The following is a 26,553-nucleotide window of genomic DNA, read 5'->3' as shown; positions in this document are numbered from 1 at the left end:
ACAAAGAAATATTTTGAGCCCATCAGCCACATTATCAAACATAAAACTCTAAAAAGTTTACACGTAATGTTCTTCATACATATATTGCTGTTGTAATATGACACTTTCTGTTATTAAATCAGGTACCAACTAATCTTGTTGTCACCCGAAGGTTACCCTATCAAGTTATCAAAAATAAACGCCTTAGATTGAGCTGACAAACAATCCAAACTCGCACGAGGTCTTTTGTGAGCTTTAAATAAACAGGGAAAAAAAACATTCTTAAAGTAAAGCATCGAAGGTCCTCGCGCTAATGAATGAATAAACAAACAAACAATCTTGTGCATGATGTTTCACAGACGCTATCTGACTCATTAACTCTGTTTATATGCTAAAACATATTGGCGTGTTCAAAGCAAAATGCCCATAACTATTTATAACTGTGTAAATTCATTAAGAAGACGACATACTTCGTCTTGGAGTGGTAGGGAAAAAACACCACCCCCTCGCCTGCAAGTGTGTATACATGGTGATGCATGCATGTTCATATCTCATCACGTTGGTCTGACAAAGCGTCATAACTCGTATGTGCGTGCATGAGGACTCGTGCACGCAAATTTTTGTTTTCTGATGGTGCACAGAATTGGCAAAAGGCCCCACCCCCTTGCCCATACTCAACCGCATTAGTAAAGACAATCGCTGTTCCGAAGTTGAGACCTACTGGTTTTGCCTTTCCTTCTTTTAAATGTTAGGTTACATTTGATAGCGGTCAGGAGGAATCTAGCCTTTCAATTGGTCAGTGAATAAATGGAAATACAGCTGCATATTTTAGGCGCAGTTTTCGTCCAGTGTTCACGCAACGAAATGTACACTGCGAAATGTGACTCAGATGAAGTGCAATACCAATAGCTCAAACTTTAATAATGCGAGACCTATTGCATTGCAAATGCTTGTTTACTGTATGCTGCATTTCGTTTTTGCTGGTTTTAGGACTCTGGGCACTTTGCCTCTGCTGTCCAGTGCTAAAGTGCAAGTGCTCCCTGTCTAAAATGTAATGTAATTTGGTTTCTCCATGATTGGCATATTTGATTTACTGGTAAGTCCCTAGTACAGTGCACCATGTGTGCCAGGGGCCTGTAAGTCAAATGCTACTAGTGGACCTGCAGCTCTGATTGTGCCACCCACATGAGTAGCCCTGCAAAAATGTCTCCGACCTGCCACTGCAGTGCCTGTATGTGTAGTTTTAAACTGCCATTTCGACCTGACAATTGCACCCACTTGCTAGACCCATACCTTCCCTTTTATTACATACAAGACACCCCTTCTGTAAGGGCTTGCCTTCTGTTAAGAAGTCTCGGGCCATCAAGGACTGTACCTGGGCTCTTCTGCTGAGAGTCCTGTCTTGCCAAGTGTTGCCAAATCTAGTTCCTGGGCCCTTGGAAGTGAGTTCTGGTGCAACAAGAAGAAAAATCTCCACATTGACTCAAAGCGTCATTCGAAATCAGTCCGCACTGCCAAAACTCGATGCAACACTGCTGCCTGCACCGGAGCGTGGTTCCCGCTGAACGCAACAACCGCAGCTTACAACACAGGCCCCAGCTTTTCGTTGCAGTGCCCCTGAAGAACTGCAGCTGCGTGAGCCTCACCACAGCATCACCTCAATGCAGTAAGGAACCGAGGCTGTGTGTCCTAAAACGGCACATCTCCTTCCGTGCAACAGTAAGGAACTGACGCATCACCTCCCCTGCCTAGCAGTAAGAAACCAACACCTCACCTCCCCTGTAGCAGTGAGAAACCAACGTATCGCCTGCTTTTTTAGTTCCTCACCTCCCCTGTGCCATGCATCGTCTTTGATTTTCTTTTTGTTTAACTTTGTTTTATTGAGTTTAACGTAAGGCAAGCACAAAACAATTCTCTTGTGTCCCATGAAACATGACAAAAATGAGACCCGGTGCCCGCTCTTCCTGAACACAAGTCCACCGAGGTGCTGTGATGAAGCGCACAGTTGTGCGTGCTATCGGAGCCGAAGCTCCTGCTTTCGGTCTCGTGCTGTCCCGTGAAACCCCCACCAAGAACAAAAACCCCTCCTCCCCTAAAACTCCCCCCACCCCAAACAGTGTGCCATGGCTTTACCCCCATAAGATGGGGGCATGAAAGCAGGTAAGTGTCTACATTACAGAAGTGGCCTGCTGGGTCTGTGCGCCAGTAAGTTGCAAGAGGCGGAGATACTTTGGGCAGGTTATTTCGTTAAATTCCATTGAGAGGAGCGACAAAATGGGTTGCCAAGTTGTATGAAAAGATGCAGTAGAGCATAAAAGTGGCATGGATGCGCTCCATACCCAGCGTGTACCACACCTTATGTAGCCAGCCGGTGTGAGTTGGCCGAGTGCAAGTACCCCAAAGAGATAAAATGTGCTGAACAGCTGCATTCATGACCATCCCCATCTGTCGTCCTCTGATTGAATTCAGGGGAAATGTAAGTGCATTCGGAAGCCCCAGTAGTGTGTAGGCAGGGAAACGGAGAATTGTGGTGTCAAAGTGACTGTCAAAATCATTAAGGACTGCTGTCCAGTAGGACGTGACCTCCCTACACTCCCAAAGCAGGTGTGTTAGTGTACCCTCCTCGTCACACCCTCTCCAACAGGTTGGGCTGCGGTTAGGATTACCTCTATGTAGCCGCACCGGTGTCAAGTACCAGTCTGTCACGAGTTTCACCGCCGCTTCCCTACTGGCAGTGTTCCTAGCCGTGTGATGGGCAGGGCAATATATAGCCTGCCATTCCTTGGTCGTGAGGGTTCTCCCCAACTCTACCTCCCAGCACCGCTGACCTGCTGATTTATGCCCATCTGAGAGAGGGAAGGTCATCTTGTATAAGTCCGTGATAAGTTTGCGGTCCGACTCTTTGGTAATTAGCCATTTTTCAAATGTCGTCAACTTCCTACCAACTAGGGAGCGTATGTCGGGATGTGTGAGCCAATGTCGGAGTTGAAAGTACTGAAAGCGTTGTGGGGCGGTGATGTCGTGATGCTGTGGGATCTCGATAAACTGTAGAAACCCCTCAAGGCCAAAAAGATGACCCGCTGATCGGCATGCTGATGCTCGCCATTGCTGGAATGCGTTCGCATCCATTCCTGGGGGGAAGTCGGGATTATCGAACAATGGTGTAAGTGGCGAGGGGAAGGTAGTAAGCCCTCTTTTAGTTGCCACTGAGTCCCACACGTGGAGCATTGTGCGAGTTATGGGGATCTGCTGAAGGTATGCAGGCCTGTCCGCGCGTTTTAAGAAGGGTATCTTCCAAAGCGAGGTTTGCGCCAGCGCCCGGTCCCAGAAGAGCCATCTCTTCTCTGACTCGGGTCTGTACCACTCCACAAGGTATCGCATTGGGTCGCCTGGAAGTACTGTTGTAGATTGGGGATCCCGAGGCCCCCCACAACTGGTGCCTGATAGGATAGGCTTTGTCGCATCCTTGGCCTTTTCCCGGTCCAAATAAAGTGCTGCAGCGTGTCTTGCAGCCTCTTGAGGGTGCCCCTGGTGGGAACTACCGGTACGGTTTGAAAAATATACAAAATTGTGGGGAGAGCGGACATTTGTACCGCAGCAATGCGCCCCAGCAGCGACAAAGGCTGTTTCTGCCATCTCCTAAGGTCCCCAAGAATTTGGGAAGTAAGATTCGTATAGTTTAGGGCAACTGTTCGCTCAGTGGAGGGGGTAAGGGTGATCCCCAGGTATGGGAGCTCCGACTGCGTCTGCAAGCCCCCGTAGGTCAGAGATGCTGCGCGAGTGATTTGTGAGTTACTGCTCAGTGGTAGGAGCATGGATTTCCCCCGGTTCAATTTGAGGCCCGACACCCTCCCAAAGGCCTCTTTCTCGGGTAGGAAGGCGGGGACTGACTGTGTGGGGTTGTGTAGCGTGGCCAAGATATCATCCGCATATAAACTGATTGGATGGGGTTCCCCCCCAAAGGTGGTCCCGAGGATGTTAGGGGTGTCTCGCACTCTCTGCGCTAGGGGTTCTATATAAAGCGCAAAAAGAAGGGGCGAGAGCGGGCACCCCTGTCGTGTGCCCCGTTGAATGTCGAAGGGTTGTGAGCTCAGGCCGTTGACACGGATCCTTACTCTTGGCTTGTCGTAGCAACTGGCAACCCATGCCCTAAAGCGTTCCCCAATGCCAAAGTGTAATAAGATCTTCTCCAAAAAACCCCAGTCCACTCTGTCAAACGCTTTCTCAGTGTGTATGGACAGGAGCATAGAGTCTGACTGCACGTAGTGAGCTTTGTCTATTAAATGGAGGATGCGCTTAGTATTATCACTACATTTGCCTACCGGGGATAAATCCAGATTGGTCGGGTTCTATGATTACAGGGAGTCGAGGTCCGAGCCTGGCAGCCAACACCCCAGTGAAGATTTTAAGATCAAGATTAAGTAAGGAAATTGGCCTGTAGGCCGAATAATGAGTGCCCTCTTTACCTGGTTTAGGTAGGACAATGACGTCGGCCTCCAACATGTCAGTGGGGATTGAGCCTGGCCCCTGGAAGGAATTGAAAAGTCTGGTAAGAAGCGGCGCTATTAATTGGCAGAAAGCTTTGTAAAAACCAGAAGAAAAGCATCAGGCCCAGGTGACTTCAAGGGCTTGAGGCGGGATATTGCGCCGACCACTTCTTCCAATCTGATAGGCGCATCTAGCGAGGCTGCGCCTTCTGCGGAAAGAGCAGTTATGGCCGCTCCTTGCAGGTATGTCTCACCATTGTTGTCAAGCGCGGGGTCCGCACTGTGTAAGGAGGCGTAATATTCTCTAAAAGCCTCAGCAATTTGCTCGTCCTCTCCGAGCTGCTCGTCCCGATCATTATATAGGGTGGTGATTTTGGACCGTTGGACCTTCGCTCTAAGTGCGCTTGCAAGGAGTCGTCCAGTTTTATCGCCCCCCACGTAATATGTGTGTCGGAGCTTTAGTGCGGCGTACTCGGCACGGTCTATATCAAGTCCTGCCAGCTGCGCCCTAGCTGCCTTCAGCTGTTTCCAGATCCTCTGGGCTCCTGTTCGGCTATGTACCCTCTCTAGTTCAGCCACCTTGGCCGTGAGGGAGTCCCGCTTGTCTTTGCGCTCTTTAAACTCTGCCGCGGTGATGGCTATCAGTTCCCCCCACACTGCCTTTAAGGCTCCCCAAATAGCCGCTATAGGGGTCTCAGGTCGGTCATTAAGTGTAAGGTAGTCAGTGATGCGATTGCGAAGTTGTTGGACTATCTCCGTACGCTGTAGGAGGGCCTCTCGCAGTCTCCACCTTCCCCCTGGTGCCCTGATGCACGGAATCCGTATGGTGGCCACCACAGCGTCGTGATCGGAGATAGCAGCTGGGATAATGTCAGCACCCTCCACTAACTCGCGCAGCTCCGAGGAGCCTACAAAATGGTCCAGCCTGGCGTATGTGTGGTGCACATGGGAATAGAAGGTGTAATGTGTGCTCTGAGGGTGCAGGTCCCGCCACAAGTCCACCAGCCCCCTTTGACGCATCCAATCCTTTCCATCTGGTGTAAGCGCCCCAGTGTTACCCAGTCGATGACCTGATCTGTCCGCCTCCCTGTCCATGACAAGATTAAGATCCCCACCAGCGAGTAAGTATCATTCTTGGGAGCGTAAGGACTCCGAGAGGGCACCCTTAGGAAAGGATTCCTGCCCAGAGTTAGGAAAATAGAGGGACCCCACAATTAAGGACAAGCTGCCCACCCGGACATTATAAGCTAGGAGCCTGCCTTTAATCTCACCCACCTTGTCCCCTACTTGCCCACGAAAGTGTTTAGCAAATAGAATTGCGACTCCCGCTTTCTTATCAGTGGTAGAGGAATAGAATTGCTGGGGGAAGGCCCGGGATCTCATCCGGTGCCAATCTTTAGTTAGAAGGTGCGTCTCTTGTAGCAGGCATATAGATGCGCCCAAATTCTCGAGGTATGAGAGGACTGCTCGCCGTTTAATGGGATTGTTAAGTCCCTTCACGTTTAGGGTAAGAACTGTTATGGTGGTCCCTGTCATTGTACAAGTTGGATAGGCACTAGCTTGGTTTCAGAGGGGACGACCCCTGCGTGGAGGCGCACACGAACTCCGTCCCCCCCCCCCCCAGGCACACTGGTTCCCACCCCCCTCCCATCACCCCAACCCACCCCCCAGCCCCCTCCCCCCTGAACTCCCAACCCTGACCTCGACCCCTACTGAACCCTCAGCCCAAACCCCTCTACCCCCAGCCCTAACCCCAACAGAACTACCCCAACAAGTTACCATAGTCCCAAGCCTGTGAACTCGTGGCGCAGGCCTGCAGTGGAGTCAATTGAATGAGCGTGCAGCCGCGGCAAATCCCCCGGCTCCCTGCCCCCCCCTGGGCCAGCTGTGCAGTGTTGCAATCGAGGCCCCATCGCACAAGTAGGTTATTCTGTAGGCGACGTATCTCTAGACACTGCCTTAAGGGCCGACGCCCTTTCCTGGGACATGGTGGCTGGGCCCGGTTTCAGTTCCGCAATGGGTGAGCGTCTACGACCAACTTGTCGCCAACCGCCCCCCGCCCGGGAACGCTCCGGGGAGGTATTCATCTCCGAGTGCTCGAGCCCCAGCAGAGCGCAGGTCTCCTGGAGGGATCGCAGCTGCTGCAGAGTACCATTCCATTTAAAGATCAGACGGAAAGGGGGACCCCAGGAGTATGGAACCCCCTTGGCCCTCAGGAACGTCGTGACTTCTCTGAATGCTTTCCTTTTTTGGAGCGTGATGGTTGATAGATCGTAGAACAGCGCTACCGAATGTCCTTGGTAATGAAGAGGTTGCTTCCGACGTGCCTCACGAAGAATTCTCTCTTTAAGTGGAAAGTCCGGCAGGAAGACCAGAATGTCCGGGGGCGGGGCAGGCGCGCGCCTCGCCAAACCCACTCTATGGGCCCGGTCAATACGAATTGCAAAGTCCGTAGGTTCCCCTAGTATCTCCCGGAAGAGGCCTTGTAAATACATGGTGTTATCCGCTCCTTCTTCCTTGGATGGAACTCCCCGGACTATATTATTGCGTCTGGACCTATTTTCCAAGTCCTCCGCGTGCGCCTGCAGGTCTGCATGCTGATCTCTAAGGCGGAGAATTTCTTGTTGGAGGTGTTCAACCTCTTCACTTCTAGTGTGGTCGGAGTCCTCAATAGACGTCACTCGTTTGCCCAGGCTGTCCACTTCACGACGTATCTCTCTCACCTCCCCTGTCACCTCTTGCTTGAGGGTGTGGAAGTCATCGCGCAGGGAGTTGAAGAGGGATTCCAGGAAAGACCTGGTGATAGGCATCTCCCCGTCCCCCGGGTCCGTGTGTTGCTGTGGCGTGGTAGGGGAGGGAGGCCTCCTATTGCCCTTCTGGGAACCTTTCAGGAGCATGTCTGTAAGCAAGCGTTCACCCTTCTTCCTCGTGTTGGCCATAACGTGGCGCCGACTATTGGAGCTCCCTTCCCCCTAGTAGCTTAGGCCGACTGGATAGCTTGGGTGCCGAGTGTAGACGTGCCAACCAGGTAGTCCTGCACCGGAGCACCAGAGAATCGAGCTCGCTGCCTGGGGATGCTGCGAGGGTGGGCACGGGCCAGCGCACAGCCCAGCCACCGAATCAAACTCCCCCAACCGGTGTAGTGCTAGGCCCTGGATGTAGTCTTAGATAGGCCGCCGGTGTGCTATTGCAAAAGTCCCCCCCCCCCCCCCCCCCAGGGGTTACTGTCCGCCGCTGTCAGGCACTTCCAGCCCCACGATTAAGAGGACCAGCCACTCGTGCCCCCGTGCGTCCCTCTCCTGCTATGCCCCTGACGTAAGTAGGGGACACGGGCGCTCGATCGCGGGGTTATCCACTAGTCGGCCAAGTCTCCCAGACATTCAGGAACCATCAGGGTAGAGGGCCCACCATGGGCACTATGCTGGTGGTGGTGGCGAGTCAAGCACCACGCTTCTCTACACCGCCGCGATGGACGGAGCGCAAAGGCGGTCGGCGCTGGGCGCGCACGCAGGAGTAGTGGCGGGCTCCGTACCTTAAGATGCGGGCAAATGGGCCTCGTTGAGACCCCTCCCCCGGCACCTCCGATGGAGTGGCGCTCGGCAGCTGGCGTTGTAATGCTGCAGGACTGCAATCCTCCTCTCGCACTGCCGCCTCAATGAGTCCAAGATGAAGAAGAGTCTAAACTGAAGTGTATTCCACAAGATGAGGAACCTGCTGGACGTGCCTTTCGTGAGTGTCCCCTCCGCTGCGGCTGCAAGATGGCACCCGTTAAGTGCTCCGTCGGGGATCTGGTCCCACTCCGCCGCTGCCGTGCTCCAGGGCACTCCCAGGGAAGCCAACAGCAAGCCCCCCAGGGCAGCCCCGGCGAGGACAGCAGCTGTCCGCAGTCCCATAGGCTCAGGATCCCCGGCCTCAATTTCTACGCACCCTGCAGTGGTGCCGCCGCTCCATCAGGTCTTCAGCCCCGCCTCCCCCCAGCCACCGCCGCACCTCTGCAGCACAGCGAGGGCCGGGAGCGGCAACAATCGGGGCACAGCCGGCACCCAGTCCAGTTGTTAGAGCCGCCTCGCAAAGACCGCTTCAGTGGCCGGGCGGCGCCGGCGCCATTTTGTGATCGGGGCGTGGAAGCCGACGAGGGTCCGAACGGGAGCGGCGCGTCCCCAAAGTTGCTCTTCAGGCTGATTACCGAGTCCTTTTGTTGTGTTTTCACTGTGTTACTGTGTGTGTATGTACAAATAATTTACACATTGCCTCTGGGATAAGCTTGACTGCTCTATATCGAGCTACCAAGGGAGTGAGGAGTGGTTATCTTAGGTGTGTATTCTACTTACCCTAACTAGAGTGAAGGTCCCTATTTGGACAGGGTGCAAACCACTGCCAACTAGAGACTCCATTTCTAACACTGTTGTTCAGTGGTGAAGATAGGACTTGTGTTTGTATCTTGCATACAGTGATTGGTGTACACTACTTCCATATCACAGACCCTTACATCCCAATATACTGTTTTTCTTTTTCTCTTTTTGCAGCTTTTGGGTTTTCACAATCATGTCTCAGTCTGGTGAGCCATCTGCTGTAGCTTCGGATTTGGTGTTTGAGCAGGAGAAGTTGGAAACCTATATGGTGCCTCAGCTCAAAAAGTTAAGCAAAGAGCTCAAATGTCCTTTTTAGGCAGGAGGAGCTGCAAAAGGCGCTAAGGGCCTGGTTGGCAGCCAGGGAGGCTGGTGAGCACACAGGAGATGGGAATAATAATGTGGATATGGCGGAACAAAGCCTGCATGGTGATTTTGAGGATCAGAATTTGACTGGAGGGAGAGCACCCTCCAGGGCCAGCAACAGTGTGTTCTCCAAAGGTCTGTCTCCAGAGCTGAAGGGCAGGCGGGACGCTAGGAAGCACAAGTTGGAGCAGGAAAAGCTCAAACTGTAGTATGGGACGGAAGTAGCTAAACTCAAAAGAGAGGCAGGAAAAGATAAGTTGGCCATTGTAGGAGGGTAGGATCTGACGGCATGGTTGCCCCACTTTTTGCCTGGTCTTTTGCTGTTTTTTGACTAGTCTGGCTGGGATCCTGCTAATCAGGACCCCAGTCTATCTGCTGTCTTCCTTAAATTGACATGCATGTACTTTGGTGTACTCCAGATTGGTTACCAGGGTATCCTTATCCCTAGTATTTGGTACCCATGTACCTAGGGTATAGGTACCCCAGAGGCCTCCCATGGGCTGAAGCATGTATTGCGCCACCCATGAGAGGCCATGCAAAATGGAACTCTAGGTCTGCTACTGCAGCCTGTGTAAGCTGGTTCTTGCACCACTTACTTTAGATATAGGTTCACTATATCTATTGGTCACTACACTTAAAACTTATAAGTCACCCCAATAGCAGGCCTTAACAATCCTGAAGGCAGAGTGCCGGGTTTTATGTGAGAGGGTGCCCCTGCATGAGCAAAGCCTCTCTGCAGCCTTTGGAGACCACTCTCCTGGGTTGTCTCTGACTCAGCGGGACATATAGGTAGAGGTGCATTATAACCTTGCGGTAAATGCTATCTCGAAAACGGCTGCATAGAAACATATCGTGTTTGGTATCAAACACCTTGGAATCATACCTCCCACACCGGTAACCGGTGTGGAGGTATGATTCCACCCTTCAGAAGCGAGCTTCTTTGGGTCACTGGTTGTAGTGATTAGGTCGAGACACGATGAAGTAGAGTAATCATATCTTTATTGATAATTGAATGCTGCGCAGCAGCCGGCTCCTTCAGCTCCTCCAGGTTAAACCAGTATCCTATTCAAACCCAAACATTCCACTTAGAATTCTTGAGTCCAGAACATAGTGGGCTCAAGAATTCTAAGTTAAAGCAAAACACTACATTATCCTCCCCCTTACAAAAACAAAGCAAAAGACAATAAATAACTAAACATGTGAATAACACCCTAAAGCAAGAATAAAGACTAATAACGAAATCTAGCAGGAAGAAAACGTTGTCTAGAACTCCTGCGGAAACCTTTCACATCCGGCAAGGCTGCCCTGTCTTTATCACACGAGTTTTTCTCAACACTCGGATTGACTTTCACCACTCTTGAAACATTCCACCAGTTTTTTGAATTCACTCTCACTGCATTCTTGAAAACCCTATCAACAGTGAAAGGCTCGGAAAATTTAGAATATCCTTTCTTAGAATGAATAGGAATTTTTACACGTACAACATCTCCGACAACCAAAGGCTGATCAACAGATCTTTTCCTTGAATCAAAATATGTCTTCTGACGTAACTGTGCTTTGACAACATTTTCTCTTACAACACCATCCACATCACTCATAGAATCCAACTTAACCCATTTAGACATCCAACCTGGACAGACTTTAGAACAAGGCTTCCTTCCTCTTAGAAGCTCATAAGGAGAAACCTTTGTAGAAGAATGCGGAGTTGTGCGATAAAACCACAACATTGATCTCACAGCATTTTGTACATTGCATCCACCTGCCAAGGCCCACTGAACACAATTGTTGAGAACTCTATTCATCCGCTCCACCAATCCATTGGTTTGAGGATGATAAAGTGCACTCCTAGCATGTACAATGCCACCCTGATGCAAAAAGGATTCAAACTCTTGACTGGTGAATTGTACACCATTATCACTAACAATTGTGGATGGAAACCCTTCTCTGAGGAAAATATCTTTCAAAAAGTCAATGACATTCTTAGAATTAGGTTCATCGATGAAACGTACTTCTGGCCATTTGGAATAATAATCAATAACAACAATCGCAAATTTTGAGTTTCTAGGAAGCAAATTAAATGGTCCAACCAAATCTATCCCTATCTTCTCCCAAGGTTTGTTTGGTAGAACGATAGGTTGCAGAGGTGGAGTATGGACTTTCAAGCTCTTATCCGAACCAGAACAAATCACACACTCCCCTACAAACAAATCCACATCATTGTCCATCTGTGGCCACCAGAAACGTTCACGAAGTCTCCTCTTCGTGAGGGTTCTACCCAAATGGCCTTCATGTGCTCCCTGCATCAACCTTGCTCTTAACATGCCAGGAGGGACCAACCTATCTCCACGTACAAGCAAGCCATCCTCTATTGAGAGTTCAGGAGCAACTTTAACAAAAGTTTGAAGAGAAAATTCTACATTTTTTTTCTCTAGGCCAACCTTCCTTTACACATCTGATGACATCACCCAATAATGTATCCTTAGACAGAAAATCTCTCCATTCAACTTCACTCACAGCGCACATCTCATCCAAACCCACAGAGGCCACAAAACACTCCTCTTCATCCTCATCCTCCATATCCAGGTTTGATTCAACAGGATGTCTAGAAAAGTAATCGGCACAAATATTCCTAGAACCTTGAATGTGACTAACTTCAAAATTATATTGCAACAATTTAGTAGAAAAACGTGCTATCCTGGGCGTATGCGCTTTGATTTTATCCCCAGACAAAATTGAAACAAGCAGACTATGATCAGTTCTTAGCTTAAAATGTCTGCCCCAAATATATGGATTAAACTTACGAATTGCCCACCAACATGCAAGCAGTTACTTTTCAATTACTGAAAAATTAAGTCCAGACCCACGCAAGACTCTTGATGCAAACCCAATGGTATGCTCAACTCCATCAACCATTTGCGTGAGAACAGCTCCCAAACCCAAACCACTAGCATCAACAGTGATAATGCAAGGAAAATCTGAAATGAATGGTTTTAGAACTCTTGGACTGATGAGCTCATTTTTGACCCATTTAAAAATTTCATCACATTCAATGTCCCATTTAAATGGAACATTTTTCTTGAGCATGTTAGATAACGGTTGACACTTTGTCGCATATCCAGGAACAAAACGCGAATAAAACTCACATAAACCAATGAACGATTTAAGTCCAGCTTTATCCACAGGAGGAGATGAATCCACTATCGCTTTAACCAAACCTGGTCTTGGTTCAACCCCTTGCTCTGACAGAACATGTCCTAAGTATTCAATCTTCTTCACCTTGAAGACACATTTCTCCTTCTTTAACACGACACCTCCTTCGCGCAAAGCCTCTAAGACACAATACATGGTCTCATCATGTGACTCCGAACACACCAAATTCTTGAAAAGAAGGGGGTCCAAGGGTATGTATATTTTTAGAGACCTACAAGAAATAATACCCCTAACACAATATATTATCAACACAATCGATTTCTTAGGTCTAGTACATCTTTGAAGTAATGCAACAAAGCAGCAAAAGAAAAGATACAAGAGGAAAAAGAAGAGCAATAGAGGTGTCTCTTAAATAGAAATCTAATAGGGGAAGAAATCCCTTTTAGGACGAATGCCCTCACTCACCAAAGGTGACATGCTTCATCATCTGGGCTTTCTCCTCCCAGTGGGAAATCCTAGTCCCACTGAGGGCTACAACCTCCTCTCTAAGAGGAGGGAGCTCTGGGATGTTTTGATATTTAAGCCTCGAAAATGGATGCTAAAATCTCAAATGTGAAGGATGGTGATGCGTGGGTGAAGCGCGATAAATCAAAAATAGAGAAAGTGTGAATCTAAAACTGCCTAGTGCAGATTGAAAGAAAAATGTATTAGCTCATCTGTGCTGACAGATCTAAAACGCAGTGTTCAGCAGTGTATAATTAAACTGCTAGAATGGAAAAGAGGGTCGACATGTTTCAGCCACTTAACGTCTAACAAGTAAGTGTTGGCTTTCTTCAGGACCAATAACAACGCTGCTGCAAAAAATGAAAAAACAATACAAAGTGTATACTTAGTACAAAACAGTGATCCAAGTCCAGAATCGGTATCACTGGAACTTGTCCGTGTAGTAGGACAAGTAAGCCCACCTCTACCTGGTCACAAACTCAGGAAGGGGAGCCCCGCTCTCTCCGTCGGTACTCCGTTGCGGAATGGATTTGTGACCGGTTGTAGCCCTCAGTGGGACTAGGATTTCCCACTGGGAGGAGAAAGCCCAGATGATGAAGCATGTCACCTTTGGTCAGTGAGGGCATTCGTCCTAAAAGGGATTTCTTCCCCTATTAGATTTCTATTTAAGAGACACCTCTATTGCTCTTCTTTTTCCTCTTGTATCTTTTCTTTTGCTGCTTTGTCTCATCATGTGACTCACATGTTTCACCATGTACCAAAACATCATCCTGAAACGCAATCACCCCTTTGATCCCCTTAAGTATATTGGACATGATCCTTTGAAACACTGCCGCGGCAGAAGCTAAACCGAACGGCATCCTACAGTATTGAAAAGTTCCTATGGGCGAAACAAAAGCAGTCAGATGCCTTGAGGCCGGATCAAGAACGACCTGATGATATGCTGATGCTAGGTCTAACTTACTGAACCACTTCAACCCACTGATTAAAGACATCTCTGGGATGTTAGGAAGAGGATGAGAGTCTATCCAGATATTTCTATTTAAGCTGCGTAAGTCAATGCAAACACGAATCTCGCCATTCTTCTTCTTAGCGACCACTAACGGAGAAAGCAGATAGAAGATTCAACTGGTTCTATAATCCCCTTCTTACAAAGACCAGAAAGCTCCTGTTCAAGTTGACTTCTGACACTAAATGGTACATTCCTGAGCCGATGTTTAACAGGAATAGCACCCTCTTTCACCTTAATGGTATGCATAAACCCCTTGACACATCCAAGCTCATTACCGAAAACGTCAGGAAAATGTTCAGATAAGGAGTCAACAAAATCGTCAACACGGAGAATGGAAACTTGATCTTTCGTACCTGGTCTCAAAACCATTTTGAATAAACCTTGATGGAACCATCCGAGAATATTCAACCCTTTGATGGCCACATAAATCTTCCCAAAAATCCTCCTTCCTCTGAAAGCTAAATAGTCTTCAAAATAACCTGCCAATTCAATGGTTCTCCCTTCATAAGAGACAGGCGATCTATCTGGAGGAAATAGTGAACGCACACCCCATACTTCTTTAAACTTTTCTTGAGTAACCATAGTTATCCTCGCTCCAGAATCAACCAAAAGACAAACATTTTTACCACCAATATCCATATTCACGTACGGATCCACACATTCATCTTGTAGACTGCAAACTTGACTCGCATCCACAACCACAACAACCACGTCTCTCAGGTCATCCTGGATTTTCCCCAATTCATCACACTTTGGTTCACACAATGAAATATTTGCAACAGAAGAATTTGCAGAAGAGAATGGAACACCACTGCTCATCCTTCCCTCTTGTGTGGTTGAATAACTCCTCTTCACATTTTGGCAGACTTTAGCAAAATGACCTAACTTCCCACACGCCCTACAAGTTACACTTCTAGCAGGGAAAACACGTCCAGATCTAAAATGTGGAGCATTTCCACACTTAAAACAAATATTCGTTTGCTTGAAAAACTTATTTTCCCCACGATAGCCATTTGCGTTCTTATTTTCCTTTGCTCTTACTACATTAACACACTCTTCCTCCTTTCCATTTGAAATTGAAACTTTTCCATCAAGTTCTTTGACCGACAATTTGGAAAGCTCTATGCTTTTTGCAATCCGTATCGTTTCCTCTAACGTTGGATTTCCAAGTGACAATAACGTTTGTTGTATACTCTTGTCGTTGCACTTACAAATAAACTGATCTCTTATCAATTGGTCTCTGAATGCTTCATATTGACACTCAGCACTAAGAACACGTAAGGCGGAAATAAAATCTGCTACTTTTTCGCCTGTTTTCTGTTCTCTTTTTAAAAATGTATGTCTTTCAACTACCAAACTCGGTTGAATGTCAAAACGCAACTCTAATTTTTTTACTGTTTCTTGAAACTCATCCATGTCTCCCTCCTCACCACCCACACGTATTAAAGGAGGTAAATGTTTAAAAATTTCTCTCCCTTCAAATCCCAAGACATTTAATAAAAGACATTTTTTTCTTTCTGCCCTATACCGTGAACCACCAATGGTACCAATATATGTTAAAAATGCATCATACCATTTTTTCCACGAAATGGGCGGATCACCAGGTGTTTCCAGAAAGGATGGAGGAGGAGACACAGATTGCATTTTTGCTTGTGCCTAACAGGAACTGAGTGTAACCCAAAAAGAAAAAAAAACAATTAAGATGTTATTCTAAATACACTCTAATATGTGCCACCCTAATAATTGTTCTGTTGCACACTAAATACTCTTATTTTCCTCTGTTATACTACTAATGCATAGTGCGGTGTTTCTGTTTAAAGAAAAACGCATTTGTGACCCTTCAAACACGCTAAATTTTGTCTTTCTAAGAGACAACGCTATCTTGTCAGCGTTAAAAATACTCTCACTGGTGCTTTTCACCGGTTCTCTTTGCCTGCTGCAAGTGTGGGAGTAGACGATGACTATATTGTCTATTTTCGTCCTTTAGCCCAAAAGAAAAATGTACATGCCACAAAAACAGCACAGTGAGAACTTCTTTGTAGTATGCGTGTCACCGTTCTGCACACAAACTACACGTATAGTTTCTTCCACAAATAAAAGGCAATACTTGCGCAGCGTTCGTCTTATAAAACCCAGTCCGCTGAGTCCGCTGCGACCTTCGTTTCTTCGTTGTCCGCTTTTCGTCAGAAGATACTTCCGTTGGCAAATTCCTACGCTGTGTAACTATGGCAATGACGTTTCGTTTCAACACGCTTCCTTTCTCGGGTACGTACTTTCCCATGATGGCGTGCAACGTAGATCAGTGACATCTCACTACTACACGCCTCCCTTCTCGGGTACGCACTCTCCCAAGATGGCGTGTAGATCAACAGCCAGAACAGCTAGAACGCCAACTCTTCTCCTTTACGTGACGAACCAAACGGCAACCGCAAATCTCGGCAAAGACACCCGGAACCTCAGCGGTTACACCTTTCTTTGAGGTAAGCTCCGCTGCTGCCTATTTCGGAATATTAAATCCGCTTCCGATTTTCTTCCTTTGTTTTTTTTTTTTTTTAGCTTCGTTTCTTGACACGTTGTGGGTTCTGCAGCATCCAATTCGCCAGATCGTCGCCAATTCTGTAGTGATTAGGTCGAGACACGATGAAGTAGAGTAATCATATCTTTATTGATAATTGAATGCTGCGCAGCAGCCGGCTCCTTCAGCTCCTCCAGGTTAAACCAGTATCCTATTCAAACCCAAACATTCCACTTAGAATTCTTGAGTCCAGAACATAGTGGGCTCAAGAATTATAAGTTAAAGCAAAACACTACACTGGTCTATCCGGTGCCAGCCTTCTCGACCCAGACAGCACAAAATGGATGCTGCCAACCAGAGACACGTTTCTGCCCTCCTGCTGCTGAGCCAAGCTCAAGCAGAGTAAGGCAGCACAATAGGCATCCTGTCACAGGGAGGTGTGACCACCTCCCAGACAGGGTTTAGTGTATTGGGGCTGGGTGGGTGCACTCTGGGAGTGCCTGAAAGTCTGCACCTGGGGCACAATTGGTGTCCCTTTGCATAGTCCAGCTCAAACCAGTTCTGGGAGCCATTGGCTCCTGCTATTGCGCGAAACTGGACAAAGGACATGGGTGTAACCACCCCTCTGTCCTGCCCCTCCCCTAGGAGGGTCCCCTGACTCTGTCCAATCCTCTCCTGTGGGTGCAAAAGTGCTTACCTGGCTGTAAGACTTTAGATTTTACGTGGATAAGATTCTGCAAGAAGAAACTATTGACCTTCGACCATCTGTACACCCTGGACTTCGCTGGACCTCGACTGGGCTTGACTTTGTCCCCCATTTCCTGAGCTCCTTCAGACTCCAAATATTTCAGCAACACAGGAGGTGGGTTTCTGAAGGTCCCTGAGGTCGATCTGCCCTCTCACCGAGTTTGAGGCCAGTATCCCTCATGGGGACTGCATAACCTGAACCCTTGTTTACCCCGTCCATTTGCAGTTGCATATGCTTGTTGGCGATTCCTGAGCTTGTGCTTTGGACTCCGTGTAGTCCTGACCCTGAGCAGTATTTGCACCAAAGAACTCCGGCCTCCTTGCACCGAGTGCTCCGTGGGCTGGTACTTTGCAATCTTGTTCGAGGTCCCCTTGCGACTCCTGGTCATTTGGCCTGTGGGTCCTCCTGAGGGTCATCTTGATTTCTGTTGGGCTTTCCTGGTTGCTCCAGACGTGCCCTGACTCCCCTTTGCTTGGTGAGTCCCCTGGACCTTGCTGGTCCAACCGTAACCTGTTTGACCTTCCTGCATGGGTTGCTTTTGCCAAGGTTTGTTGGTGCTCCAGCCGGACACCGATCCCTCAACACTCAACATCCTTCGTGAGACAGCTCGCATCCGGCTCCTGGTCGTCCTCGATGTCTCCTTGTCCTCGGGGCTGCAGAGACAAGCATCCCTTCTTCGCATCTGAAGCACCCGACATCGGTGGGTATTCGTCTACCGAGCCCTTGGTCACTCTGAAGTGACTCAGACTCTGTCCCCTCTGCTTTCAGGTTCCTTCCTTCCAGAATCCAGGTTTGGATTCCACTGGACTCTTTTCACCTTCACAGCAGCAGTACTACTTCACATCCTTCAATAGAGAACGACGGCGGTTCCCGACACCACTTCAGACCTATGCACCCGGCTCCCCTGGGATAGGTAACTCGGGTACTAAGGTATTCAGAGGTGGGGTGGCTCTCCAACCTCTTAAGTTCCAAAGGGTTTGCTCGAAGTCCTCCTAGAAGGATCCTAAACTTTAACTTTCCAACCGCGACTTTCCCATAGAATTGTACAGATCACGCGGTCGTTTTTCCTCACTGCACCTGTCCTCCGTGGGCTCCCTGTGTCATCACTTTGGGTGGTTCCTTGGGGTCCCAGCAATTCTACGTGCACTAGGCACTGTCTCTAATCAATTTGAGATTGTTATACCACTATTTTAGTGTATGGTCTGGTCACCCCCTGGAGCCCACTGTGTATTGTGCTACTTACAACTGTTCTATTGATCTAGGATTGTGTGCTTTGTGTTCTATCCTCATGTAGAGGATAGTAGAGAGTGTTATATTAATAAATACATATTTTTATATGGCTACTGTGTGGTTCCCCTTCATTTAGTCATTCATGAGGTGATATTCTGGTAAAACAAGCTGTTTTACATTCCTTCAAGATTAAGCCTGAAGGCTGCTCTCCAAAGCTACCACTAGAATAGCTTTCTAAAGGTTATCTTTGACCTCATACATCATAAGGGTAGTTTGGACTGGTGCAAGGTGCCCACTTTAATTAGTGGACAGCATATACCAGGCCAACTTCTCACAGCCATGAAAGAGCGAACAATGATGTTAGCTCAAGAGCTGAGCTTGAAGGAACCGGATTTAAAGGCCAAGTCCAGTACAGATGGTGGCAGCAATTCTAAAGTGCTGTCTGAAGAGAAAGTGCACACGCCCAAGAACCTAGGTAAAGAGTACACCAAGAAGGATGACATACATAGGTGTTTCCAGGGTTATAAGTCCGCTCTCCACATGAACAGGGTCCCTGAGAGAGATTGAGAGGCAGGTCTGTAGAGGTACTTCACAGTGGAGGGGAGGGACACGTTGACACTAGGGACAGCAAGTGAGCTTACCTACCATGTCATGAAGGATGCCCTAATCACTAAGTATGGTCTTACTCCAGGCAGTTACAGGGACAAGTTTAGGAAAGGTACCAAAGTTGAGTCTCAGACCTCGCTTGAGTGTGTTGATTCTTTTTGCAGAGCACTGGATGGTTGGGTGAAGGGCAGTAAGGTAAACAATTACCAAAGGCTGGATAATTTGTTTGTTTAAGAGCACTTGTCTACTCTTTGTTTTCCAAAGCTTCACGAGCACTTGATTGACAGTAAGCTTACTGACCCCGGGAAACTTGCACAGGAGGCTGACCGCTGGATGAGTACCAGGGTCCACAAGAGGTTGTATGTGAGAGACTCAGCCAAAGGTGGCAGGGGTCCCCAACAGAAGAAGGAGGGAGGGACAAAAATTATAAGAGTAAGGAGTTCTCAAAATGGCCCCAAACTAGTTCCCAGGTTAAGGATTCCCAGGCTTCTGTTGAGAAGAATAATTGTTACCCGCCAATAAAGACTGGCGGGAAGGGACCCCTGAAGTATTTTGACTGTAGCCAGGAAGGACACTTTAGTGTGAGTCCCAAGTGTCCCAAGCCGGCACAGCAGCCCACCTGTGTGCAGTCACGAGATAGTGAGTTAGTGGTGGGGAGCCAGCTGAGATGACCCTAGTCTCCCTGGGTAAGGTTGAAGTGGTCAAGAGAAACCTCATGCCTGATAACACTAAGAAGTACAGGCAGTGGGTGAATATCAATGGGAGGTGGGTGGAGGCTCTGAGAGACACATGAGCCAGTATGATAACTGTCCGCTGTCATCTGGTGTCTGAAGAGCAGGTTGTCCCTAATGTGTTCCACCAAGTTGTTGCTGTACTCAACAATAAGCGTCAGTGTAAGGTAGCTCAGCTTCCTTTTGAATGGGGGGTGGGCGGGTGGTCTCAGGTTCGTTGAGGGTAGCTGTGAGTCCATTCATGCCTATTGACTGTCTGGTGGGCAACGACCTGGAACATATCGTCTGGAAGGAGGTGGAGTTCTAGTCACACTTACGATATGGTGGGACTGCCGGGGTGGCCGTTCCTACCACATGGTCCATGTTGGCCAGAGACGGTGATCAGAAGGACCTGGAGCCTGCAACAGTGGCCCAGGTGCCTGCCAGAAGGAAAAATTATCACAGTCCGAGAGGAGGCAAACCTGAGGGGGACGTCCAGGAACCTACCGTGGAAGATGTGGCTGAACTGGGGGACCTGACTGAGCTGACCCACTGGGAGGCCTCACCAGAAAGAGTGCCCCACTCTTGTGCATCTTTGGAAACAGGCAGAGGACCAGCCAGGTGGTAATGCCTCAGGATCTCACCTGAATTATTTGGAGAATGACCTGTATAGTGAGCCTAAGGTTGCTGAATCTGGGGCAGCCCGTGTGCTGGTGGTACCCCAGTGCTTCAGAACCTTCCTGCTGGGCTAGGCTTATGATGTGCCTTTGGCAGGTCATTTGGGGCGAGACAAGACCTCATCAACAGCTCCTTCGAGACCGCCACCTTCCCGGAAAGCTGATAGCACGCCGAGATCAACGCACTACTCAAGAAACCCACAGTGGACCCAAAGGACCTCAAGAACTTCCGACCAATCTCCCTTCACCCGTTCCCGGCGAAAGTCATCAAAGATCGTCAACAGGCAACTGTCCCACTTCCTCAAGGACAACAACATCCTGGCCCCTTCCCAATCAGGATTCCGCAGCAAGCATAGCACCGAAACTGCCCTCATCGCTGCCACTGATGATATCAGGACCATGCTGGACAATGGCGAAACCGCGGCCCTGATCCTCCTGGACCTCTCTGCTGCCTTCGACACCGTCTGCTACCACACCCTTCGCACATGCCTCCACGACGCAGGAATCTGCGACAAGGCCCTGGACTGGATCATCTTCTTTCTCATTGACAGAACCCAGAGGGTCCGCCTCCCCATTCCGCTCTGAAGCCACCAAGATCATCTGCGGCGTGCCCCAAGGATCATCCCTCAGCCCTACCCTTTTTCTCGTCTATATGGCTCCACTCGCCAACATCGTCCGCTCGCACAACCTCAACATTGTCTCCTACGCCGACGACACTCAGTTGATCCTCTCACTCATCAAGGACCCCGCCACAGCCAAAACGAACCTCCACAAAGGACTGAAGGCCGCCGCTGACTGGATGGAGAACAGTCACTTGAAACTGAACTCAGACAAGACAGAGGTCCTCATCCTAGGCTCCTCCCCCTCTGCCTGGGACGACTCCTGGTGGCCGGCCGCGCTGGGAGCCGCACCGACGCCCACCGACCACGCATGCAACCTGTTGTTCATCCTGGACCCATCACTCTCAATGAATCAACAAGTCAACGCCGTCTCTTCCTCCTGCTTCAACACCCTCCGCATGCTTCGCAAGATCTACAGATGGATCCCCACCTGAACCAGAAAGACGGTCACCCACGCCCTCGTAAGCAGCAGACTGGCCTACGGCAACGGCCTCTACGCTGGAACCTCGGCCAAACTCCAGAAAAGACTTCAACGTATACAGAACGCCTCCGCACGCCTCGTCCTCGGCATCACCCGCCACTCCCACATCACTGCCCACCTGAAGGACCTGCACTGGCTCCCAGTCAACAAGAAGATCACCTTCAAGCTCCTCACCCACGCTCACAAAGCACTCCACAACGCCGGACCAGCATACCTCAACAAGCGTCTCACCTTCTACACCCCGAATCGCCAGCTTCGCTCCGCTAACCTCGCCACCGTCCCACACATACACAGAACCACCACTGGTGGCAGATCCTTCTCCTATCTCACCGCCAAGACGTGGAACACCCTCCCCACCCATCTGTGTCAGACCCAGGACCCGCTGACCTTCAGGAGACATCTCAAGACCTGGCTGTTCGAGCAGTAGCTGTTACCTCCCCCAACCCCCTCAGCGCCTTGAGACCCTCACAGGTGAGTAGTGTGCTATACAAATGGATTGATTGATTGATTGACAGGCTTGCCATCCACTTTTACGGGCCCCAAATAAGGAAGAACTCTGGTGCGTTCTGTAGGTCTTGTCAAGCCTGCCAGGCAATTGGCAAGAGTGGTGAGCGATCTAAGGCTCCCCTGCAACCGTTCCATGTCGTGAGCACCCCTTTTGTGGGGCCTCTGGACAGTCATGGGCAACAGGTTCATCCTGGTGGACCATGTCACTCAGTACCCGGAAGCTATCCCTCTGGGACGGTGACGGCGCCAGTCGTGTCCCGGGCACTGATGGGGATCTTTACCCGCGTGGGTTTCCCCAAGGAGGTGGTATCTGACCGGTCTACCAACTTCATGTCTCTGTAAATGAAGGCCATGTGGAAGGAGTATGGAGTGAACTACAAATTCACCACCCCTAAAGCAATGGGTTGATTGAAGGATTCAACCGTACTCTGAAGGGCATGATTATGGGTCTGTCAGAACCCATGAGGTGTATGTGGGACATCCTCTTACTATGCCTTCTAATTGTCTACGTGGAGGTACCGAGAGAAAGAGAAAAAACACACACAGGTTACACATTGCCTCTGGGATAAGCCTGACTGTTCTGTGCCAAACTGCCAAGGGATTGAGCAGGACTTATCTTAAGTGTGTGTAATCTACTTACCGTGACTGGAGTGAGGGTGCCCACTTGAACAGGATGCAAACCACTGCCAACTAGAGTCCCCATTTCTAACAGGTTGTTTAGCCCTATGTTTCAGAATCTGAACATCTTCGTAGTAAGTTCTACTATGGAATGTATCCACCTTTCTGGTTCTCTACATAAAGTGCTCGCCCATAAATTACTTCACTGATTCCTCACTAGAACCTGTACTAGACTTAAGACCCTGACTAGGGCACATCACACCATCCAGTTTGAGAATCGCCATATTGTTAAAAAGAAAACAAAATTGGGCTCATCAGATAATCATAGCACCTTGTTAGTTTTTTTTAGAATTTGTATCAGAAAAGTCAGTTTCTAGATAATTGTGCAATGCATTTTCATTGGTTTTCAGAAGATAAATGTTTCCTAAGGCTATTGGTAGAGTCATCTGTTCACAAGTATACTCTGTATAATTAATTTCTCCAAAACTTATATCTTCAGCTATCCATCTTCCGTTTGTGGGGATAGCTGTGGCATATGATTCATAGATTTGGAACCTGCAAGTAGATCAAAAACGTACTTTGCTATAACTTTGCATCTGAAGACCCTTGGGGCCTGATTCGTAAAGCTTTTTTTATGAGTGGGTCTGTCTTACTCCAGGCTCAAGTTAAGCTTCAGTTGAATTTCCAGGCCTGAATCACAAAGCAGTTTCTATAAATATATATATTGAGTAAGAATGGCTCATTCGTGGAAAGTGCTTGCAAACCATGCATTGTGATTTGGGCTTGTATATTTAGGTTTAACTATTCCAAAACATGAGTGAGCGACAACTACTCATTGAAAAAAGTTTGTGAATCTGACCTATGGTCCATGCATGCTGGCCTTAAAGACCCCATTTTTATCCAACTATAGCTGTGAATTGGAATTGGGGTGAAAACTATTAATACAGTGTGAAAGCCACACTGGTACTTGTAAGGGTAGTGAATTAATACAAATTATTTAACTGCTAATTAAAGTAGGGGATGCATCATGCTACTGTAATGATGTTAAAAATAACAAAAAGGCTTTCTGAAAAGGGGAGGCCTGGAGGCTGACCCAACATGGCCAGTCTTTCGTCTGAACTCACCATGCCAAGCGCCCATATGGAAGTTCAGGCTCTTGTTCCCACCTTAGACTTCTATAGTTATTAATGCAGAAGGACTGAAGACCGAAACGTGTTGGTTCCGATTGAGGGAGGTGGTGCGGGTACAGAAAACCTAGCGTGATGACTCCTTCAAGCCCATTTCATGGGAGGACCGGCACCACCTATTCCTTTCCCTGTGCTCCCATCCCATGCCCAGCATTGCCAGTAGGGCTGCCCCTCATGACTATCCCCCTGCTCCCCCAAACCACAAGTGGCCACAAAGAACGGGAGCTCTGACCACAGTTCCATAAGAGTCTAGACATCATACTTGTGAGGCAGCGGACCTGCAGGTTTGTGATCTGTGCTTCAGAGATTCCTCCAAATGTAAACAAAATGTGGCATGATACACAGGGAAGTTGGCCTCCACCCATAAGAGTTTTTGCATGGTATGCCAGGCCAAAGGGTGCTTAAAGGCGGCACTCCAAATACAACAGCAGATGCAAATTTTGAGGTTGGAAGGCAAATTGACCACAATTGATGATGCTGTGAGGGCATCTGAAATAAATGTCAGCTTTCTAATCCAAAAGGGAATTCAGGACAGCACAGTTTCATGGTTGAGTGGCTTAAAGATAGCCTGCAGTTTGGGAAGATATCCCACAATTTACTGTGAGCAACTGCTAACAAATTGGGGTAAGATAAATACAGGGGTGAAAAGGGCACCACAATGCTGCTCAAGGTAATGAAAACAGAAGAGAAGGACAGGCTCCTTGTGTTGTTGAAGGAAAGAAGGAGGTTGCTTTATCACATTTCGCCTACCCATGTTTTCACAGACCTAACATGCACTTGAACCAAAGAAAGGGATCACTGAAAATAAGGAGCAAATTCACACGGCTAGGAGTCGTGCGGGGCAAGGTTTTCCCGGTAAAATGGAAATTGCAATTTTTTTGGGACCTTTAAGCAGTATATAACCTATTGGAATATTGAAAGGAGAAGCCGAATAGATGAGAGGCAGTTTGAAATATAGGGAGACTGGGAAGGGGAGACCGAAGGAGAGTTTGGTAGAAGAAGTCTTGCTATGATGATAGCCTGGTCAAATTATTGGTCTCCTTATCATCTCCCCTACAAAAATATGGTACTTTGATTGAGGTTCTATTGCACTTAAAGAAATGAAAGGAGTTTATATTAATTGCTGAAGAATGTCCATTGTGAGGGTATCCAGGTTCTCTTTGATAATAGTTGTGGATATGTTTGTTAAAGAGGCGGTAGCATGTAGAAAGTGTTGTATGGCTCATAACAGTTTTTGTGCAGGATTCTACTATACTTGCAGAAGAAAGGACAGTCTGCACAAGTAACCTTTTCATTAATTGTGTATAGTGGCTGATGTAATGTCGTGAGACTGTATGCGCTAGGACCCTTGCAGTTCTGGGCTGACTCAATAGAGGAATTACATAACTTGCTGGAAGGTGTTAAGGTGTGGTTATAAACGGTGATGATGTAATCAGAGTGCAGTGTTTTATCATATGCTGAGGAATAAAGACATCTGTTACAGAGCTCCATGTGTGGTGTATTCATTTGCATGTTCCCGGACTGGGGATGACACTACAACTGGCTACGAGGATGGGAAACTTACCCCCAAAGAAACGAGACTGCTCGCCTGGAGAGTTTGCAACGATACAGCAAACTGCTTGTGCGTGCCACTTATACCCAAATCGATAAGAAGCCATTTGAAGTTGATGTGAATGGGGTAAAAACAACGCTCTAGCCCAGACACGGCCATTGAAGGCCTTACGAAGGAGCTTCTTCGAACGCCCACCAGAACCCCAAGGTTAAAAGAAGGGATACTCTGCCACATCATAAAACATAGCGATTATCCATGCAAAGTAAATGGTAAAGGCAGTGATAACCAGGTACGAAAGTACAAATGTACTTACCAGCACGAGAGAGGGAAGTGCCACACGACCTCGATTTGGGTGTGACGACCCAGGCCCGTTTGAGAGGCAGATGCGTGCATAGCGGCACGTAGCATCCAGCGCAACGAAAGCCATCGTAATAGTAAATATTTTAAATGGCTGCAGAAGGGAGCGCGAAGTACGATGCAGCTCTGTTTCTGAAACCTCCACCGCCATTCAGTTCCACTGAGACGCAGATTGTTGGCACCAGGTGGACTGTATGGATCGAGACGTTCGATGACTTCATAGGTGCCCTAGAAGAAGTAGATGATAAGAAACGTATTTAAAGAACCTTGCCGGTGACAGCGTAAAGGAAGAACCGGAGAAAATCTCTCAGACTGGTGCAATGTCGTACCATCAGTTGAAAGAAGTATTGGGTACCAAGTTCAGTCCGATGTCGAGTATGAAAGGTACATTTTCAATCAATTGAGACAGCAGGCTGGTGAAACAATGGATGAGTTTGTTGAACGACTTGATGTGCTTATCAAACACTGTAAGTTTAAGGAATTAAATGATGAAGCCATATGCCTCAGAGTCATTGATGGCTGTCTTTCTGACTCTTTCAGAAGATGCATGTTGAGAGAGACGCTCAGTTTAGAAAAAGTACTAATGGCTGCTAGGGCCAATGAAAGAGCAGATCGACTATCTGCTGATATGGAAGCTGTGTTGGTCATAAAAAGCAAGCACAAGGTAAAGGCACGCAAGTTGACATCTACAAAGAAGAAAAAGTTGTGTTTCAGATTTGGGTTTTCATTTCCCCATGGAGGCAAATGCCCAGCCATAGGACTGATGTGCAAAGGTTATGGGAAAGAAAACCCCTTTATAACGGTTTGCAAAGCGAAAGAGAAACCAAGTACATCACTTCAAGAAGAGAAAATGGATGCCTGAAGGTTCCAAAAGCATTCACACCACGACCACAAAGCC

At 48.1% G+C, this 26,553-nt stretch overlaps 2 protein-coding genes across 8 annotated transcripts in view; one reads left to right on the top strand and one right to left on the bottom strand.

Annotated features, from left to right (window-relative positions):
- The window catches only part of KIZ (kizuna centrosomal protein), a 765,937-nt gene that overhangs the window by 31,133 nt on the left and 708,251 nt on the right, over positions 1 to 26,553 (top strand). The gene's annotated exons all lie outside the window — the stretch shown is intronic.
- LOC146821449 (uncharacterized) lies at positions 10,135 to 16,655 on the bottom strand. Its single transcript, XM_085609349.1, has 2 exons — positions 13,574 to 16,655; positions 10,135 to 12,541 (listed from the first exon to the last, which is right to left on the bottom strand). Exon 1 carries the CDS (start codon positions 15,489 to 15,491, stop codon positions 13,935 to 13,937), a length of 1,557 nt encoding a protein of 518 aa, XP_085465475.1. The 5' UTR covers positions 15,492 to 16,655; the 3' UTR covers positions 10,135 to 12,541; positions 13,574 to 13,934.

This window comes from Triturus cristatus, chromosome 6 (assembly GCF_964204655.1).
Source record: "Triturus cristatus chromosome 6, aTriCri1.1, whole genome shotgun sequence".
Classification (NCBI taxonomy): Eukaryota; Metazoa; Chordata; class Amphibia; order Caudata; family Salamandridae; genus Triturus; species Triturus cristatus.
Note: the sequence above shows the minus strand (reverse complement) of the source record. Positions and strands in the feature narration are given on the sequence as shown.

Excerpts from the sequence above, each read along its gene's own strand:
- LOC146821449 (XM_085609349.1), bottom strand. The coding sequence starts at position 15,491 with ATGCAATCTGTGTCTCCTCCTCCATCCTTTCTGGAAACACCTGGTGAT.